At 46.4% G+C, this 21,298-nt stretch overlaps 1 protein-coding gene across 7 annotated transcripts in view; it reads left to right on the top strand.

The window, feature by feature from the left end:
- The first annotated feature begins 13,540 nt into the window (after positions 1–13,540).
- The window catches only part of ACTR3B (actin related protein 3B), a 93,250-nt gene continuing 85,492 nt past the window's right edge, over positions 13,541–21,298 (top strand). For all 7 annotated transcript variants that reach the window (XR_011566383.1, XM_070788455.1, XM_070788458.1 and 4 more), the window contains exon 1: positions 13,541–13,701. Coding sequence is in view for 6 of the 7 variants with exons in the window: in XM_070788455.1 (XP_070644556.1) it covers positions 13,658–13,701 (44 nt within the window). In the remaining variant the exon portion in view is untranslated. The remainder of the gene's footprint in view (positions 13,702–21,298) is intronic.

Below are 21,298 nucleotides of genomic sequence, written 5' to 3' on the forward strand. Positions count from 1 at the left end.
CTCCAGCATTGTTAACACTCTCACATCTCTCCATTGATCCCACTCCTGAGAAACGTCCTTCTCCAGTTTTCTTCTACACGCGGGCAACAGTCTCACCTAAAGAGGCAATAAACTCTCTGCTGAAGGGTCCTGTTAATTTCCGTTCATCGTCCCGACCCTGGAGCCCAGTGAGTCTGTGCAGAGGAACAGTGGAAGGAGCTATTAAATGCTGGCTGACCATTTAACTTTTCCATCTGTGTAAAGAGGGCATTTCTATGTTCCAAAGTTGCAGACGAGGAAACTGAAACCAGAGGTTAAGTAATTTGTCCAAGACAGCAGAGCTGGTCTGTGGTGGAGCAGGGCTTGTTAACTGAGCGATTTAGGACTGGCACATATAACCATGGGCTTCCCTGGTGGCTCAGCTGGGAAAGAGTCTGGCTACAGTGTAGGAGACCACCTGCAATACAGGAGACCCAGGTTCAACCCCTGGGTCGGGAAGATCCCCTGGAGAAGGAAATGGCAGCCCACTCCAGTATTCTTGCCTGATATATCCCATGGACAGAGGAGCCTGGCAAGAGTCAGACACGACTTAGCAAGTAAACCATGTAAGTAACCATAAAAATCCATGGAAAGGTTTCTGGAATATCTTGTTATCTTTTGTGTTTCCTCCCTTATTTTCCAGTGCCTTCTATCCCATGGACAAAATAGCAAAAGCATGAGACTTTCCTGGCAGTTCAGGGGTTAAGACTCTGCTTCCACTGCAGCAGGGAATGGGTTCAATCCCTGGTCGGGGAACTAAGATCTTGCATGCCCCCTGGTGGTCAAAATAGCAAAGGCAACTACAAGACATGGTGGTTTTTTTTTTAACCTACTGGTTGATCTCAGCCCAACCAATTGAGCTTGAGAATTTACATCAGTTTTCTCTCTTGTCAGCTGTAGGGTTAGGAATAAAACTGCATCGCTATGAGGTTGGCTACTGCTATGTGATCACACTCAGTTGTGTTCGTCGTTTTGTGACCCCCATGGACTGTAGCCTACCAGGCCCCACTGTCCATGGGATTTCCCAGGCAAGAATACTGGAGTGGGTTTCCATTTCCTCCTCCAGGGGATCTTCCTGACCCAGGGGATCTTCCTGATCCCACATCTCCTGTATTGCAGGTGGATTTTTCTTTTTTTGAACCAGTGAGAAACCAGAGAAGTTAGTAAAGACTGTGTAAAAATGCTTCTCATCTTTTGTCTGCTTGCATATTACTTGGTGAGGAGGGGGTTCTAAGACCCAGGAGGCATGAGCTGACTCCGGTTTCAGTGAAACCCTTGCCGTTTCTTTGCAGAAGCTGCGTGTTTGCAGGTACTGCCGAGCTTACACACCTGCCGCCAAAGCAGGGGTGCTGTTACCATTTCCTGAGTGCTTACGAAGTTCCAGGCTCTGTTTCACCAACTGATTAAACCTTCACACTGTTCATGGCTAACTTGTTCCCCCCTGTTTTATAGATGGAGGCATTAAGTTTCAGAGAGAATGAGAAACTTGTCCAGTGTAACTCAGATTGTAAGTGGCAGAATCTGAACTTGATCCCATGTCCACTTGGCTCAAGATCTCCATCTTTAATTGCTCCTCACACAGCCTCCTGTGAAGATAATGCCCAGAACTGCCGTGGTGATGGACAAGCTTTTCTCCTTTTCAGAATGAAAGCTTCCAGGGGATCTTCCTGCGCATCTCTTGCGTTGGCAGGTGGATTCTTTACCACTGCCCCATCTGGGAAACCCAGAGGTTCTATTTGAGTCCCCCGTAAAGTGCTATTATTGTGTCGCTGGCAATGTGTGCTCTTAGATTTGCATCCCAGAGCGGAGGCTTTGCAGGATGAGGATGGAGCCTGGCACAATCTACTCTACCGCGGGGTTGTTCCTCCTGGGTCGGGGGGCAGGGAAGGTAGGGGGACAAATCCAAGAGCTCCCAAGCTGCCTTAAGCCCTTGCTCCACGGTTCGATTAGGTTTTCCGCTTCAGTATTACTCTCTTCCTGCAGTAGTCATGAGCTAGTCAGCACCTCTGGCAGCTGTTCAAACCTTAAAAAAAACAACAGTCCTCTTCCCCCTGCAGCCCTGCCTTTGCTCTGTGTCGAATATTTCCTCAATAGCTGGCTCAGGAAAACAGCCGCTAATTTATGACGATCTGTGAGCCCTTCACCTTCCCAGAGCAGTTTACAGTTTTGAAGAAATGGAATCTAGAGTTTCAGGCAGTGAGTCAGAGAGCAATCCCAGCTCGCAAGCACTGGGATATTAACGATGCCCTTCTTACAATGCCATTTTGAGAATGATGGGGCTGATTGGTGCCCCATCTGATTCCTTACCTAATACTTTTATGACGGAAGATACTTTGAGGCAGGCCAACTTCACTTGGAAGTTTGACCTGGGATCGTGCTGATGCTGAAGCTGAAGCTCCAATACTGTGGCCACCTGATGCAAAGAGCCAATGGATTGGAAAAGACCCTGGTGCTGGGAAAGACTGAAGGCAGGAGGAGAAGGGGACGACAGAGGACGAGATGGTTGGATGGCATCACCAACGCGATGGACATGAGTTCGAGCAAACTCTATGGGATAGTGGAGGAAGCCTGGCGTGCCGCAGTCCATGCGGTTGCAGAGTTGGACGCAATGAGGGGCTGAACAACAACATCTCTCTTAAGCTGATCTTGTTGTCTTCATCACCTCTTCCCTTCTTCCATTCCTTAAGCCAGTTTTTTTTTTTTTTTTTTTCCTAAAAGCCTCTGGATTAAAAAAAAAAGTTGTAAGGTAGACTGACTGGTAAAAACTGGGACCTCTGATAGGGCACGTGCTCGTTCAGTGACCAAGTCAGGGATTGTCGATGTATTTGTGTGAGACACAAGCAATGCATGCAGGCCAGTGACAGAGCGTGTGGGTGACGGGTCACTGAGGACTAAAGTTCTCATCTTGTCCAAGCCAAAATTCCGGACACATGATCTGACAAGTACAAATAAATTTATGAGACAACGGAACCAAAGAATTGAAACTGGAATGCATGCCAGAGACATGACAGCTGAAAGAGCCAGAAAGATAACCGGAGAGAGGAGGCTTGCGGGGCAGCAGGAAGAGTCTTGACATTTCTATATTCCTGTGTCATGGGCAAAGACCAAGATGAATAGCCCAATGACCCACGGCGCCCCTTCCAAACAGAACAGGGAATTAGTGATGCCCTTTCTACAGCACTGGAGCAAAAAACACTGTGCACCCGCTCCGCTCCCGACCAGCACTTCTAACTGCTTCTCAAGCATCCTTTCCTGGATGTGCAGGAAGTGCCTCAGAGGGAACGCTGATCTTTGGTCTCAGTTCACGGCTTCATGATGAACAGAACCATCCAAACTAAATATATTGATTTTTTTGTCTTCCTCTTCCTCACTTAAAAATCCAGCTGGCCCCTGAGAACTTTTATTTCTACATTTCTATCACTGCAATGTCTTTTCTATCCCTATTGGCCGTCATGATCCTCTGTTTTAACTGCTTCATTGGTTCCCTAGTTGACATCCTTGCATTCCATCTCCTCCTCCCTATTTTTCCCAGACACACACACACACACACACACTGTCCTCCCAAAACACTTTGCATATTTATTGTCTAGAATAAACTACAATGCCCCACCATAGTGCTGAAAGTTTTCCTTAGTTTAATTTCAAACTCTTCTAACTTCATCTCAGTCCCTGCATCCTGCATTGACTTACACTGGACTAGTCATTTCCTGAAGTAAGCCTCTGTGCCTTTGCAAATGCTGTTCTTCCTTTCCCACTTTTCTCTGTTTTATTTTTAAATGTCTCTTTCTCTGTGGAGCTTGTCCTAGCTCTCCTGATCAGAATGCATCATTCTCTCCTGGGCGCTCCCTACATTGTCCCCACTCGATTCTAGCACATTCAAAGACTAACATGTCTACACCCCCTCCTTGACTCGCCCTCACAGGTGTTGTCTTTAGACCCCAATCACTTAGCCCACTGTCAGCATCTGAAAGATACAAGTGCAAGTGTTGCTCAGTCATGTCCGACTCTTTTCAACCCCATGGACTGTAACCCACTAGGCTCCTCTGTCCATGGGATTCTCCAGGCAAGAATACTGGAGTGAGTTGCCATGCCCTCCTCCAGGGGATCTTCCCGACTCAGGGATCGAACCCAGGTCTACTACACCACGGGCGGGTTCTTTACCAACTGAACCACCAGGGACTTGCTAATAAATGCATAAAGTCAGAGCTGAAATCCAAACTGAGGGAGTTTGGCTTCAAAGTCTGTACTTCTCACCATTAAAGACTATTTAGCTTTGAATCACAATCTTTAGCACCATGACAATGAAGTGTCCTTGGTCATAAGGGAGAGCTGTTAGGAGACATGAATGATTCAACAAAGCTCATCTCCACTAATGCAAAATGTCTCAAATCTTAAGCATTACTGAGGGCAGGTCAGTCCTTTTTATCCCTTAGTTACAACCCAAATAGCTGGACTGGAGCTGTGTGATGTGGCCACAAAAGTCTAAGTTTAAGAAAATTACTAATCAAGGGAAAGAAGCCTCTGAGAATCAGGAGAGTAATGATACTGAACACTTTCCATGTTATAATGCCTGGTATTTTTATAAGCTAACTTGAAAACTCAGAAAAATCCCTCCTTATAGATTAGGCAATGAAAGCTTAGAGACATTAAGTAACCCGTGCAGAAACATATTTAAGTTCCTGAGATGAGATTTGGACACAGTTCTGAAAGACCTCAAAATTTAGACTCTTTACATACGTCAATAAACAAGCAAAATTAATTTTATACATTTTCTGTTGGTACAAACTATTACAACCAAAAATATCTGGATTAAGAATATGATGTAATTTTTATTTTAACTGATAAGCTATTTGTTATCAGTTGTAATTACTGGGAACACAGAGAGCAAATGCTTTTCTGCAAACTACTCCTGCTCTGAATTCATCTTGCACCTTGGTAAGTAAGAAGCACAAAAACCAGTAAGATAAGACTGGAAACATTGTGACGGTGTGTCTGGTTTTCAGGGACACATTGTTGCAACCAGAGTTTCAGCCAGATGAAAAGAAATTCAGCAGGCATGGGCTCTCACTTTGCACCTTCTTACCTGTTACTGTTCAGTTGAAACTCCTTTTTTTTTTTTTAATATTTATTTTTAGGCTTCCCTGCATGTGGGATCTTAGCTCCCTGACCAGGGATTGAACCCGTGCCTCCTGCAATGGAAGCATGGATTCTTTTTTTTTTTTTTTTTTAGTTTATTTTTGGCTGCACTGAGTCATTGTTGCCTTGTGTAGACTTTGTCTAGTTGCACCAAGCAGGATCTATTCTCCAACTTTGGTGTTTGGGCTTCTCTTTGCAGTGGCTTCCCTTGGCGAGCACAGGCTCTAGGAGAATGGGCTCAGCAGTGGTGGTGCACGGGCTTGGTTGCTCCATGGCATGTGGAATCATCCCGGACCAGGGATCGAACCCAGGAAGCATGGATTCTTAACCACTGGACTGCTGGCTGAGTGCCAAAGAATCCATGCTTTTGAACTGTGGAGTTGGAGAAGGACTCTTGAGAGTCCCTTGGACTGCAAGGAGATCCAACCAGTCCATCCTAAAGGAGATCAGTCCTGAATATTTGCTGGAAGAACTGATGCTGAAGCTGAAACACCAATACTTTGGCCACCTGATGTGAAGAGCTGACTCATTGGAAAAGACCCTGATGCTGGGAAAGATTGAAGGCAGGAGGAGAAGGGGATGACAGAGGATGAGATGGTTGGATGGCATCACCGACTCGATGGACATGGGTTTGAGTGAGCTCTGGGAGTTGGTGATGGACACAGAAGCCTGGCGTGCTGCAGTCCATGGGGTCGCAAAGAGTTGGACACGACCGAGCGACTGAACTGGACTGGACTGGGCTGCCAGGGAAGCCCCTCGGGTGGAAATTCTACAAGTTTCCCTGCACATCTTCTCCTGCCCAAAGGGACCAAGTCAATATCCAGTGAAGATAAGTTGAAATGGTACAGTCTTGCTTCCTTTATTCTCTTATATTAATAAGTGTGTGCTGTGATGCTTCTAAAAAATGTTCTAGAATGAACATCAATAAGGAAAGGGGAGGCCCTGGGAAGGCAGCTCCTCCAAAACCTGTTGCTTGTGAGATTGCACAATGGCAAGAAGCATTTGGGCCAAGCTCTTGGCAGAACGTCCTGTCCAGATTGCCTGGCGTCCAGTTCTACTACTCAGCAGTTTCATTCCCATTGGCAGAAGAATTAGATTTTTATTGGATGCTACTCAGTCTCGAGAACATATAGTGATTGCCTAATGGGAGTCCTTGGGCATTTGTTACTGGAAATAGAAGACATTCAAGGTGAAGAGCTCAAAAAATTTCAAAGTGTATTTGAAATTCTCAAAGGACACGATTGTTCTGAAGGACTGAATGTTGAGATTCCTTCTGGCTCTAATATACACTGAACCTCTGCTTACCAAATGCTGGCTTTGAACAATTTAGCATCTCCCTATTTTGTCGAGAGGGCCTAAAGAAAGTGCCCAGAACAAAATTAAAGTTTTACTGGCTTCCCTGGTGGCTCAGCCGGTAAAGAATCCGCCTGCAATGCAGGAGACCTGGATTTGATCCCTGAGTCGGGAAGATGCCCTGGAGGAGGGCATGGCAACCCACTCCAGTATTCTTGCCTGGAGAATCCCATGGACAGAGGAGCCCGGTGGGCTACAGTCTATGGGGTTGCAAAGAGTTGGACAGGACTGAGTGACTAAGCACATATCTTAATTGAAAAGTACAAGCCTTGGTTTCCTTATTTGATTAAGAGAGGTTTTCATAATACCTCCCTCTTGGGATTATGATGATTGAATGTGTGATGGACTGAAAGTGCTTTTGTGAGCTTTTGCTGTCATCCAGCCTTCTCCCTAAGAAGTGGCTGGGAAATAGTTCCAGATAAAACCATAATACTGTTTGGCAGAACAGAAGACCTCATTAGAGTGCATCTCTGCAGACCTCAGCTATAGACGCTGACAGCATAGGTGCTTTATTCTGATGAGAGTCATAAAGATGCACCTGTCCTGAATGAAAAGATGAAGCGGATTTGCACTGAAACTGGAAGGATGAGTGAGCTCTGAACGGAATCAGGAAGGGTGGAGAGCATGGGGTAGGCAAAGAAGAATGTTCTAGACTGCAGAGCCTGCCTGAAGACCAGACGATAGAGAGGGTTTGGTCGGTCGTCCGTCGTGCCCAGACGTGTCAAGGATGTCTAGTGAGATGAGATTAGAAAGGTGACTTGGGGGACTTCTCTGCTGGCCCATTGGCTAAGACCCCCAGTGCAGGTGGCCTGGGTTCAATCCCTGGTCAGGAAACTAGATCCCACACCCTGCAGCTAAGCGTTTGAATGCCACAACTCAAAGATCCTGCCTGACGTCACCAAGATCCCCAGTGCCACAACTAAGACTGTGCAGCCAAACTGAAAAAAACCAAGCTGGTGACTCGGGAACAGATCATGGAGGACCTTGAATGCCACCTGAGGGCTGGGATCAGCTTCTCCAAGAGGGAGTCGCTGAAGACTGTGGGGAAAGGAGACAGACGTGAGGGACAGAGGTCCTGGGTCTCGCCAGGTTGCTTCTCCTAGCAGGGCAACTCACCTCAGAGATGTCTTGGGTGGGGAAAACATGGAGATAGGCTGGCTGGTGGGTAGCTACGGAGTAGTTTAGCAAGAGTGACAGAGGAAAAAAGCAGAAGGGTAGGTATCAGGGATGTGAAGAGACTGAATGGACAGTGCAAGAGGGGAGGCGGTCGAGGACCAGTTTTCCGGTCGAAGTCACTGCCGTGGGTGCAGGCAGAAGCAGCAGAATCGATCTGAATAAAGTCAGTGTTAGTTGCTCAATTTGTCCGACTCTTTGTGACGCCATGGGCTATAACCCACCAGGCTCCTCTGTCCATGGAATTCTCCAGGCAAAAATACAGGAGTGGGTTGCCATGCCCTGCTCCAGGGACTCTTCCCAACCCAGGGATCAAACTAGAGTCTCCTGCGTTGCAGGCAGATTCTTTATCATCTGAGCCTCCAGAGAAGCCCCTGGTGATTTCCTTCCCAGGCTTGTGGTTTTAGGTCGGTTATCAACTCAGCGCACTCCGGCCAATCAGCTCTAGCTTGGACCATTTTGTCCCACTATTGCCAAGCCCTCTGGGAGGTCCATTGACTGCAATGACAGACCCTTCCTCTTGAAGGAGGGTGCCAGCTACTTTCAAAGGAATGGGCCCTACTTTTGGGGCACTCTTTTCTCTATTTGCATCCTCATGGCAACAGAGAACACACTGATCGCTTCTGCCCACAGCTTTGCAACTTAAGATTCATAGAGCCACTGGCTGGGCAGCTTTTCAGGATAGCCTTTCGTTTTTGTGTTCTTTTTCCTTCTTGGCCCAGCAAGACTAGTTAAATGCAGGAAATGAAGATCACATTGTCTGAGTGTGCCCTGACTAAATTCCATTAGATTGACAAGCTCTGTAAGTCCTGATTATTTTAAGTTGTCTTCGTATGCATAAAAATTGTAACCAGCATCAAACATGTTTATTAAAGGTTCATTGGAGAGTGATGCTGGCTTATCCAGACCTCAGGAGAGTAGTTATGAGACAGTCCTGTCGTCTGCCATGGAAGAGATGCTGAATTCTATACAGGAAGACTTCCTGTTCCCACATTTCTGTCCCTTTAGGAGTTGGGGGATGGAGGAGTAGGAAGTCATTGTTGGGTAGAAACATAGTAAAGAGAAGCCTCTTTCTGTCACGGGAAGTCAACTAAAAAGTCCTCTCACTATAAGGAGAGAGTAGAATTTTGCAAAGTATATTGGAAGGAGCAAACCTTAGCAATACAATTAACAGAGATTGTACTTGAAGTACCTCTTACAGAATGGGAGGTTTGTTTCTCTGTGGGTGTTTTGGCCTTTGTCAAAAGGGATGCCATCAGTCTCCGATCCATAGGAGTTTATGACCTCAGAAGAATAACAGAGAACATGCTTTGATATATAGAAAAAAACAGTGAAAACACTAACACAGAAATCACACGGAAGGTTCGCCTTTATTTGCTTTTGATGATGACAAGAAAGCAAGTAAAAACAAATGTTATGTGTAATTGAGAGGCTTAACAACTGCTGATGACTTCCATTTATTTAAGAACCTTTCACTGAGTGGCCACAAAATGTCAGAAGTGCCCGATAACCCAAAGACATAAAATTATCGGAGACATACTTCTGCTCTCAGGCTGGTGTACCAGGGGCGATGGAAGCGCAACCGTTGTGATGCCATCAGATAAGCGAACACGTGGACGATGTAGGAGGCTCTCCGAGTCCAAAGGAGAGCGAGACGACTCTTTCTGGAAGCTGAGGGAGAGCTTCAGAGAAGGGGCAGAGCTCCACCTGGGTCAGCAAGGAAGAGGCTAGAGGAGTGAAAAGACACGGAATGAGCGACCGTATGTGGTTTCATCAGGAGAATGACGAGTGAGGCGGAAACTGTTGTCCTTCTCCACATGCGGGCTAAGTTGCTTCAGCTGCGTCCGACCCTCTGTGGACCACTCTACTGTAGACCTGGAGAAGGAAACTGCAGCCCACTCCAGTACTCTTGCCTGGAGAATGCCGTGGACAGAAGAGCCTGGTGGGCTATAGTCTGAGGGGTCGCAGAGAGTCGGACACGACTGAGCGACTCACACTCTCACTACTACAGACTGTAGCCCACCAGGCTCCTCTGTTCACGGGATGCTTCAGGCAAGAATAATGAAGTGGGTTGCCATGCCCCCTCCAGGGGATCTTCCCGACCCACGGATAGAACCTGCGCCTCTTTTGTCTCCTGCATTGGCGGGTGGGTTTTTTACCACTAGCGCCACCTGGAAAGTCATTCCCCTTATGCTCATCAGATCCCATTAGCCGCAGGTATGGGTGCCATATGCTTCTGAAGACATGACAAGGCTCCTCACCAGCCCAGGGGTGTGGTTTTAATAGTCTAAGCTAATCAAATGCATCAATCCCCCTCACCAGTGGCTGTTTTTGGTATAAGCTGGTGTTATTACGAGCTAAACTGTCTCCCCCAAAGCCATGCTGGAGTAGTCACCCCAGCACCTGTAAAAGGGATCTTATTTGGAAACAAGGCCTTTACAGATGAGATCAAGGTAAGATGAGGTCATTAGGGCAGGTCTTAATCCAGTGTGACTGGTCCTTATAAGAAGAGAACACCAGGGACTTTCCTGGTGATGCACTGGTTAAGATTCCACGCTCCCAATGCAGGGGGCCCTGGTTCGATTCCTCATCAGGGAGCTAGATTTCACGCGCAGTGACTAAGACTCTGTGCAGCCAAACGCGTGCGTGCTGTCGCCTCTGACTCTCTGCCACCCTGTGGACTAGAGCCCACAAGCCTCCTCTGCCACAGAATTACCCAGGCAAGAATGTTGGAGTGGGTTGCCATTGCCTCCTCTGGGGGATTTTCCTGACCTAGGAACCGAACTCGCATCTCCTGCATTGGCAGGTGGATTCTTTACCGCTGAGCCACCCGGGAAGCCCGGCGCAGCCACATAAATAAATATTAAAAAGGAAGAGAACGCCAGGTGATGGTGCAGAAACAGAGGGAGAGCATGGCGTTGAGACGGAGGCAGAGACTGGAGTGATGCATCTATAAGCTGAGAACACCAGGGATTTCTGGGAACACCGGGGCTCCTCCTCGAGGCTTCGGCGAGGATTGGTCCTGCTGACATCTCGATTTTGACCTTCTGCCCTATCATGAGATGATAAATATCCGTTGTTTTAGGCCATCAAGTTTCTAGTACTTCTACACTGATGTCATCCAACGGTTGAATTACCCTGGAATTTCTGGATTTTCTTTATACGGAATAATAAAATTTGCTCCTGTGCCCCCTGAAGAAATCTCTGTTCCCCGCATGTGAAAACGCCTTTACTCAAACATCAAGGGTTAGTGGGGTCGAGAGGACCCATTTGAAGTCAGGAAGTCTTTTGCTTGCTACCAGCTGCTGGCCTTGGTCGCCATTTCCAGTAAGTCCTTTGCAGAAGGGACACTCCCTGAAAAGGAACCGCCTTTATTACTGGTGCTGCAGCTAAGTCGCTTAAGTTGTGTCCGATTCTGTGTGACCCCCTAGACGGCAGCCCACCAGGCTCCTCCGTCCCGGGGATTCTCCAGGCAAGAACACTGGAGTGGGTTGCCATTTCCTTCTCCAATGCATGAAAGTGAAAAGTGAAAGTGCAGTCGCTCAGTCGCATCCGACTCTTCACGACCCCATGGACTGCAGCCTTTATTACTAGGCAGTTCCAAATCCCACTAAGGGTTCTTCCCTGGTGAAGGTGACAGGGCCGTCTATGAGTCTTGAGGTCCTCTGGCCTCCTCGTCCCAGAAATCCTCTCCTGCCCCACCCTCTCCACCATCGAGTATTTCTCCATCCACCCTCTGGGTTTCAGCTTAGGCACCGTTGCTCTGAGAAGGCTTCACTGACTCCTAAGACAGGTGTAGATGCCCTGTTTGGCTTTTTTTTTTTTTTTGGCATGCTGTGTTTTCTTTGCTGTGAGGGCTTTTCTCTAGTCGTGGAGGGCAAGGGTTACGCTTTAGTTGTGGTGCTCAGACTTCTGCTATCTCTCACAAGACTCTAAAGTCTTATGGGCAGAGGGTAACCCTGACCCTGGTGGTCCAGGGTCTAAAACTCTGTGCAACTAAAGATCCTGCATGCTACAGTGAAGACCCAGTGCAGCCAAGTAAATAAATAAATAAATATTAAAAAAAAAATGTCTTAGGGGCAAAGACTGCAAATGTCCCACTTACTGTTTCATGCCCTGTCTAATGCAAGGCCTGTCCCATAGTAGGCAGTTGATAAATATGTGTTAAGGGAGTGAAAGAGGTTGTAGTGCTGACTGTCTGCAACCTAGAGTTTATCCACAGAATTCTGATGAGGGCCACGGAACAGTGGGGTTGGCCAGGGCTTTGGCAAAACACAAGGGAGGCAAGTGAGCCTTTGCCCCCAGCCTTGGGGTGCTAAGCATCCCCGGTGGCTCAGAGGTTAAAGCCTGCAATGCGGGAGACCTGGGTTCGATCCCTGGGTCGGGAAGATCCCCTGGAGAAGGAAATGGCAACCCACTCCAGTATTCTTGCCTGGAGAATCCCATGGACGCAGGAGCCTGGTGGACTACAGTCCACAGGGTCGCAAAGAGTCGGACACGACTGAGCGACTTCACTTACTTACTTCAGGGTCCTATACAGGCTTTCCTCCACACTCCTCACCTTTCTTTTCTTCCCACCTCTACTTCTCTTTCTAGGTTCCTCAAAAATTTTCTAGATCTGGGCCTTATTTGACCTGAATAGGTTAAGGAAAAAAAAAGGGAATCATCATGGGTTATCTAACGTGATCAAGTAATCTACCACTACTTCTCATATGGAAAAAGTTTAAAAATGCTTTTAATACCAGTTAAACTGCATGGAACTACGTCTCCAGAAGAGTCCTAAAAAGTAAGGTCAGGAATACATGATAGGGAGGGAGCAGGAAGCACGTGGGACCTTCCCGACCTTCATAACATAGTTGGTAAGTGGTGCGTACTTCGATCCGGGTTCCAGGAAGATCTTTTGGACATCACTTCACCTTTGATACTTGAGAATATGTTCCATAATGATCCTGGTGTAGTGTTAACCTGATTGAAGGTCAATCACCCCTTAAAGCTGTCGGTGCATTTGTTGCACCGGTTTTTCTTCTATAGAGGAAAGCATGCAGTGTTTGACAGGTGTAAGAATTCTAAGGTCAAGTTTTTTTTTTTTTTCTTTATTAAGAAAACATTTGGGTGTTTCCCGGAGAAGGCAATGGCACCCCGCTCCAGTACTCTTGCCTGGAAAATCCCATGGACGGAGGAGCCTGGTGGGCAGCAGTCCATGGGGTCGCTAAGAGTCGGACACGACTGAGCGACTTCACTTTCACTTTTCACTTTCATGCATTGGAGAAGGAAATGGCAATCCACTCCAATGTTCTTGCCAGGAGAATCCCAGGGACCGGGGAGCCTGGTGGGCTGCTGTCTATGGGGTCGCACAGAGTCGGACACGACTGACGCGACTTAGCAGCAGTTGCAGCAGCATGAATGCACCAAATACTGTGCTGCGCATCCTTGTCATCAGTGGGAAGACATTCAGGAGCCGTATCTAGCGGAGCCTATAGCCTGCTATAGGAGTACAAATAAATATATATACACGGAATAAATTTACTCCAAATGTTGTGAAGCAAAGCAATAGATTGTTGAGATAGTGAGTAAGGTGCGGGGGGGAGGGGGCATCTAGCAGATGAGCAGGGACAGCTTCGCTGAGAAGGTGACATCTGAGCGGAGACTTAAAAGGATGAGGAGTCAGGCTTCGAGGTCAAGTCCACGGTAAGTCAGTTAGACGAGCTCACAGCCTCTCCCGCAGCAAGGTGGGACGTACGGGCAACGAGGCCCCGCTGCCAGCACTAAAGATGGCGGGCGGCCGGGGGCGGGGACAGGGCGTGTCCTCGTAGTGATTGGTCAGACGGCGGTGGGCGGGGCGTCACGTGGGCCGGCGGCGAGCATCCGGGCTCCCGGCGGCGGCGCTGCGGAGGCTCCCGGGAGCCCGGCGGCTGCGCGGGGCGGCGAGCGGGCCGGCGATCGGGGGAGCCTCCCGGGCCGGCCGCGTGGGCCGAGCATGGCGGGCTCCCTGCCTCCCTGCGTGGTGGACTGCGGCACCGGGTAAGAGCCGCGGGCGCCTGCTCCGGCCCCGGCGCGCCTGGCGCCTGGCTGCCCCGCGGCCCGGCCCCCCGGTCTCACCTGGGGTGCCCCGGGCCCGGGTCGCGGCCCTCACCTGCCCAGGGGCCCCCTGACTCACTCACCTTGCTGGGGAGGGAGCCGAAGGGAGACGTGGCCTCCTCGCCTACTCCCGGCGCTCGGCCGGGGCTCCTCGGGACCCCTCCGCCTCCCGGGGGTGCCGGCTGCGCACCCCGCTGCCGTTCCCTCGCCTTCCGCCTGCCTCACGGCGCCCCTGCCTTCTCTTCAGAAGTGGCCCTCGTCCTGGGTCCCCAAGCGCATGCCATTTCTCCTCGCTGATAGGGCTTCTTTATCACTTACTTGTGGGAGGTTTTTACAACCGTCTCCCAAGTTGACATCTTAAAAAAAAAAATGTTTGTTTTTGCAGCCCACTCTGTCCTCTTCCAATATTGAATGGCTCAGTCAGGCTAAGGTCTTGCTTTAGTTTGCCTAGAGTTGCCTTTGCATTTAAAAATGTTAAAAAGGCTCCATTTTGAAAAACAGAAACATGTAAAATGTGGGAAAGGCTGTTGGTGGTAGTATAGTTTCTATCTCTCCCCCGCGCCCCCCCCGCCCCCCGCACCCCCGCCGGACCCCCCAGCGCATTACTTGTGGGCCATGATTGCTTCTTTTGATGTTGAGATATGCCAGAGATACCCTTCGGAAATCTCCCGGTCCATTCCAGTGGCCCAGGCTCCGCTCATTTTTAGGAAGGTGCTCGCTGAATCCATTTAGGTTTTGGTTTAGAAATTCAAGCTTCCCTGCTTGCACTGTAGGTGAAGTGCTTAATAAAATAGCCTGGAAGTAAGTTTAGCCTCTTAAAAAGATTTTTCAAGATGGGATTTTAGTCATTTTTTGCCACAGAATGAATATTCCATGGCACGTTCACCTTAGCCTCGATTCTTTGTAGAGAAACGCACTCGGTTTAGTTTCCTTGACAACCTTGTGGGGGTGTCTTCCTTAATTTGCTACAGTCCATCTCCTACGGATTGTTCTTTCCTTTTGCTGCAGAAAAAGGAGTGGTTACAAGCTGGAAAAAACTGCCTCTTTGCATGTATTAAATTTCCTTTCAGAGATACACACTGTACCAGAAGTTTTGGGGCTTTTTATTTCAGTAGTTGTTTGGCTACCCAGAACCTGAGCCAATAGCGGTGTTGATAGGAACACCCCCCAGGTACTGGCTTCCTTACGTGTCCCCTTCTCCAGCCATCTAGTGTTCACCCCACACCCACCTGAGGTCTGGTTGTGTCAGGAGAGAAGGCAGCTGGTCAAAGAATCTTTCATCCCCACATTTGCACGAGGTTTTTGTGGTTTTGGTCTCATAAAACTATTGAAATACAAAGCATTTCTTGGTACAAGCAGTAAAATGTGCCCACAGGATTTGTCATACCTTTAATAATAGTAAGCTGGGAGCCTTACTCATCGTTCTTGCTATAAATATCAAAAGTGTGGTGCTCAGTTATGACCGTTGGAGGTAGGTGGTATCTCACGTGGCGGTATAACTTCAGGATATCTTTGTTTTCTGGCTCCAAGTTATGTTATCGTCTTCACGCTGTTGTAGGCTTTGTGTCAGGACTTAGAAATAGTGGCCGGGAATCCTCCCAGTGGGTTTCACACGGACATAGTCTGTTGTGGAAATGGTGATGGTCAGTCAGGAATTTCCAGTGTCCAGTGTGTGGCCAGGAGGAGGAGCCTGGAAGAGCCCAGGTTTATTTAAGCATATTACTGCTGCTTGTATTTCCTGCAGAGCCAAGTGATTTTGGATTGACCTTTAACTCAAAATAGGATAAAAAGGGATAAAATGCAGATAAATATAACTAGGACCGAAGACAAGAACGGGCCTGGAAAGTCACCTTAAACTGTAGGTCCGTCGTGTAGCTGCTTTGGTCTCAAGCTTGGGCTTCCTGTATGGGATAGGATTATGAGAGAGTCATTGTCAGTTACGTAATTCCTGTCATCAGGGAAGAAGAGAAATACCTGTTTTTCAGGTGAAAAATCTTTTTCTCGTACTAAATTCTAAAAGGAAAATTCATACTGATAGTGGGCATTTATGATTGAGTAGACAGTATACTAAATGGTGCTTTTTTAAAATAGCAAATAAATTTCATCCTGGGAGCCTGGCCTCATCTAATAAACCCTGAGACCAGCTTGGTGAGCTCAGATGTTCTGGGGGCTGGGATGACATGGACCACGGCTCTGCCTGCCCCACTTAAGTGAGTTACTGGGCTGCAGAGTGTTCGGAGAATAGCCTCACTTTTCCTAACTGAACTTGTAGTTCTGGAGATTTTTGTATTCTTTAAACTTATTTTGAGAAACTTCAAATCTACTAAAAAGCTGCAAGAAGAGTACCAAAAAAATGCTATATAGTCTCCATCCAGCATTCTAACTACTAACATTTGCTTTACTGTTCTCTGTATACTTTATACATCATTATCTTTTTGAACTGTTTGTGAGTTGCAGCCATCCTGCTTTTTACACCAGGGTACTTCAGTATATCCTTTATGAGAACATACAAGCACAGACCAGTGATCAGAACCAGAAAATGTGACATTTATGCCGAGTGTTATCTGCTCTGCAGTCTGGATCCCATGAATGGTCTCGCTGTGTCTCTGGACGCTCAGCTCTCCGCCCTCATCAGCACCGTACACCGTGTTTGCTTGTCATCATGTCTTTTTAGTCTCGTTTCCCTGGACCGGCTCCTTAGGCTTTTTTTCTTTCAGGACGTTGGTATTTTTGGCAGCCAGTTGTTACGGATAATGCTCCTCAGTTTACACTTGTCTGGTGTTTCCTTACAGTAGACACAGGGTGTGCGTTTTTGTCAGGTACCAGAGAAGTCATGTCAGAGCTTCTCAGTGCATCAAATCAGCTTTATTGAGAAGTAGTTGACATATTACATTGCATAAATCTAAGGTTACAGCATGTTGATTTGGTGTGTTTGTACATTGCGGAATGATTATCATATTGCATTACTGACACCTCCATCCTGTCATTGTAAACACCCTTTTCTTGTGATCTAAGATCCACTTGTCTTGGCAACTTTCAAGTATATAACAACACAGTGTTGCTAATATTATCTCTGTGCTGTCCGCCACCTCCCTAGAACTTAACTCCTCTTATCAGGAGGCTTAAGGCAGTTGATGAAGTTCACTTGGATCATTGGATATAGTGCCCCCACTAGAGTTCTCGCTGTGTGGTCACCGTTTTCCCCTTTGTGATTCATGTCTTTTGTGGAGAGAGGTTAGGAGATTGTGTAAATACCCTGTTCTGCCTTAAAACTTTTCACCCATCAGTTTTAGTATCCATTGGTGGTATTCTTGTTCTAATTGATGATTACAGCAATGGTTGCAAAATTGTGTGTGTATTTTAAACTCGAGTATTATCTACATTTTTTAGTTAACATTTTACAAAAAGGGTGCACTTTCCAGTAACTCCCTTTTACTTATCATCTGTATGGGTTACGGTTTTCAAAGAGTTACTTATGGTGATTCTTACTACATTCAATGGTTCATGATTTCTTACTGCTGTTCCTTGTTTTCATGCTTCAGCTGTCCAGTAGTAGAAGCCCCATTCAGGGTGTTTCTGGTCATCTTGAGACATGTCCCCATCAATTTTTGAGCATTTTGTTTTTATCAAAAGACTGCAGTGAAGTCAGTGCTGTGCATTTGTCTTTTTTTGCATTTTTTTTCTGGAGCATCTCTGAGACAGGTTTCTAGAAGTGGGACTTCTGAGTCATAAGGTCCTTTTGCCGGATTGTGTCAGATCCCACCCTGGAGTGTGTGTCTTCCCCAGCGATGTGTATCAGTGCTTACGTCTTCTTACAGACTCATCTCTGTAATTGCTGAGTTAAAGAAGTTTTTTTTTTTTTTTACCAATCTGGAAGGTGGGAAATGATATCGTTTTAATTTGAATTTCTTATTATGTGGGAAGATGAGCGTCCTTCCACCTGATGAAGTGGCATCTGCATTTCCGTTTTCTGTCTTCATTTCTCTAGCCCGTTTTTCTGCAGGTCTTCGGCCTTTTGCTGCTTTAGTTTTGGAAGCTCCTTGTGGATTAGGGTCTATTGAGGGTCCCACAGGCCACCACCAGGTTCAGAGATTTGCTAGGAATAATCCCAGGATGACAGTGAAAAGGTAAACGCAGAAACAGCCGAGGAGAAAGGCGTGTGGGGCGGAGTCTGGGGGAGCCAGCCGTGGGCATCCCAAGTCCTTTCTCAGTGGAGTCACTGACATCCAGTGTGCTGTGTGTGAGACCCTGTTCACTGGGGAAGCTCCTTAGACACTCAGTGCCCAGAGTATCTCTTGTGGGGCTGGTTGTGGCACCTTCCGCCTGGCACAAACCAAAATTCCAGCCCCAGAAGGAAAGGAGGTGTTCAGCATCCACTGTATTTGGGGCATGATGGGAACCCTCCTGAAATCTTAAGTTCCCAGATGCCAGCCCGGGGCCAAGTTCAGTTCAGTCGCTCAGTCGTGTCCGACTCTTTGCGACCCCATGAATCGCAGTACGCCAGGCCTCCCTGTCCATCACCCACTCCTGGAGTTCTCTCAAACTCATGTCCATCGAGTTGGTGATGCCATCTAGCCATCTCATCCTCTGTCAACCCCTTCTCCTCCTGCCCCCAATCCCTCCCAGCATCAGGGTCTTTTCCAATGATTCAACTCTTCGCACGAGATGGAGTTTCAGCTTTAGCATCAGTCCTTCCAGTGAACACCCAGGACTGGTCTCCTTTAGGATGGACTGGTTAGATCTCCCTGCAGTCCAAGGGACTCGAAAGAGTCTTCTCCAACACCACAGTTCAAAAGCATCAATTCTTTGGCGCTCAGCTTTCTTCACAGTCCAACTCTCACATCCATACATGACTACTGGAAAAACCATAGCCTTGACTAGACAGACCTTCGTTGGCAAAGTAATGTCTCAACTTTTGAATATGCTATTTAGGTTGGTCATAACTTTCCTTCCAAGGAGTAAGCATCTTTTAATTTCATGGCTGCAATCACCATCTGCAGTGATTTTGGAGCCCAAAAAATAAAGTCTGACACTGTTTCCACTGTTTCCCCATCTATTTCCCATGAAGTGATGGGACCAGATGCCATAATCTTCGTTTCCTGAATGTTGAGCTTTAAGCCAACTTTTTCACTCTCCTCTTTCACTTTCATCAAGAGGCTTTTTAGAGGCCAAAGTTACAAGCAAACTTTCACCTTCACCTTGGTAGGGAGAGCAGTCTGAGGCCTCCTTCCTGCATACTGAGGCATCAGCCTTTTGTGATACAACTTGCAAATACATTTTCCCTATGTATCATTTGTCTTTTGCCATGCAAAGAGTTTTTTTTTTTTTTTTTTTTAAGCAGTAGGTTTATTTGTCTTTTCTTTATTGTTGTTAGATTTTCAATCATAGTTAAGATGGGTGTTCCCCCTCCCCATTGCCGGATTTTATATGAATCTCTGTTCCACTTGAAATTTATCCTGGGATGGGGTATGAAGAATGGACCTCATTGGAGCCAATTCTATCTTCTTTCCTTCTGGTTGCCCCGTTTATCTCAGCCTCATTTATGAAAAAAGCGTAACAAAACACTGCTTGAAGATACCGCTTTCATTGTGTACTGCATCTGTCTATGCAGTGGTTTATTTCTGGATTCGTTTTGGGTGCCTGAACCTGTCTGCTTCTATGGCAGCATCACTGAGTTTAACTCCTGAGGCTTTATGACTTCATATGTGATGAGGTTGGTGTCCCAGCCACCTCATTTTTAAGAGTATAAATGACTCTTACTTTATTTGATAGTAAATCATCCAGAAAAATAAATCCCTGTGTTCACTGTAAAAAATTATTATTGTCAGGTAATATTGTTTGGACTTTTTAGTCTTTTTTTTTGAACTTTTTATTTTGTACTGAGGTATAGCCGGTTAACAGTGTTGCTATAGTTTCAGGTCAACAGCGAAGGGACTCAACTGTACACCTTGTTAAAAAAAAAAAAAAATGATTTATTTGGCCGTGCTGGGTCTTAGTTGCTTCACCTGGGGTCAGTTGGAGCGTGTGGGATGCTCCCTGAACAGGAATCAAACCCAGGCCCCTGCTTCGGGAGCGCGCAGCCGTAACCACTGGAGCGCCAGGGAAGTTTCTCCACCCCCTCTTGTAAAACGTGTTTTCCAGTCTATTCTCCTTATTATTTCTCCAAATGGACTTCACATGCAGGTTCTTCTTTTAGTCCCCGGGGAAAACTGCTGATGGTATTTTGACTTGGATTGCATTAAACTCATATGTTAATGAGGACTATTATATTTATGATACAGTCTTCCTATCAGAGAATATGGTGTATTCTTTCCATCAGTTCAAGTCTGTTTTGTGCCTTGTAGGAATATTGTGTTTACCTCAGGTAGCTTTCTTGTTAATCACTCAGTTATGTGATTTTCTTTTTGGTTATTGTAAATGACGTTTTCTCTCCGTTACATTTTCTGTTTTTCTTCACTATATTAAAGCCATTTATTTTGTCTGCTTCTTTACTGAATTACTAAATGATTTTTATTGTTTGAATGAATTTTTTCCCTTCATCTTTCAGGCTTTCTAGATAGAGAATTTTGTCACGGGCAAATAGAGATTGTTTTTCCTTTCCATTTTTAGGAGTCTGCTTACTTTTTTCCCTGACACACTGCAGTGGCCATTGCCTCCAAATGGTGTTAACAGGAGTGGAGTTAGTGGGCATTATCCTTTGTTCTTATCTTAGTGGAATAGTTTCTGGTGTTTGTAAAATAAGTAAGATGCAGGCTTTTGGGCTGCTGTTTGTGTGTATATGTACACCCGTACACATACATGTTAAGAAAGCTACCCAGATATGTCTAGAAGTATCTGTCAACTGCTGTGTTTTGGGATGTTAAAGCATGAATGCGTGTTGCATGTTACATGATTTATCATAAATGGGACGTGCGGTTTTCTTTCTTAGTTCACATGGTGGATTTCCTGACGTTGAAGCACTCCAGCATTTCGTAATAATCCCCCCTTGATCATGATGCCTCATTTTTTGATGTGTAGGTAGATTCTGTTAGTACTTTATTTAGGTTTTCCCGTTGGAACTTGGTATGCATTATAGTTTAGTTTTCTGGTGAGTTCTTTGTCAGCGTGTGGGATCAGTGTTACACTGTCTTCGTGAAACAAAGGAAGGAGTTTTCTTTCTTATTCTGTGCTCTAGGGTAGTTTAAGTAATTTTGGAATTATCTGAGGTTTAAGGTCTGGGTAGAATTTCAGTGCTCCTCTGTGTAGTTCTTCTGAGGCTGGTTAGATGCCCCCTCTCGAATTGAATCAATTTTGGTTATGTTGTATTTGTCTAAAAACAATTCTGTTTTATCTAAATTTTTCAAATTTATGTATAGAGTAGCCATGATTTTCAAAAATCTCTGTTTTTATGGTTGTTTTCCTTTCGTCACTTGAATTTATCTGTCTTGTCTTCATCCTTTCTTCTTCAGGGCTTAGCTAATAATATGGCTGTGCTGTGGATCTTTTTTTTTTTTTAAAGGATAAGCTTTGGGGTTCACTTATTCTATTATTTTTCTGTTTT

Source organism: Bos indicus, chromosome 4 (assembly GCF_029378745.1).
Source record: "Bos indicus isolate NIAB-ARS_2022 breed Sahiwal x Tharparkar chromosome 4, NIAB-ARS_B.indTharparkar_mat_pri_1.0, whole genome shotgun sequence".
NCBI classification, from domain to species: Eukaryota; Metazoa; Chordata; class Mammalia; order Artiodactyla; family Bovidae; genus Bos; species Bos indicus.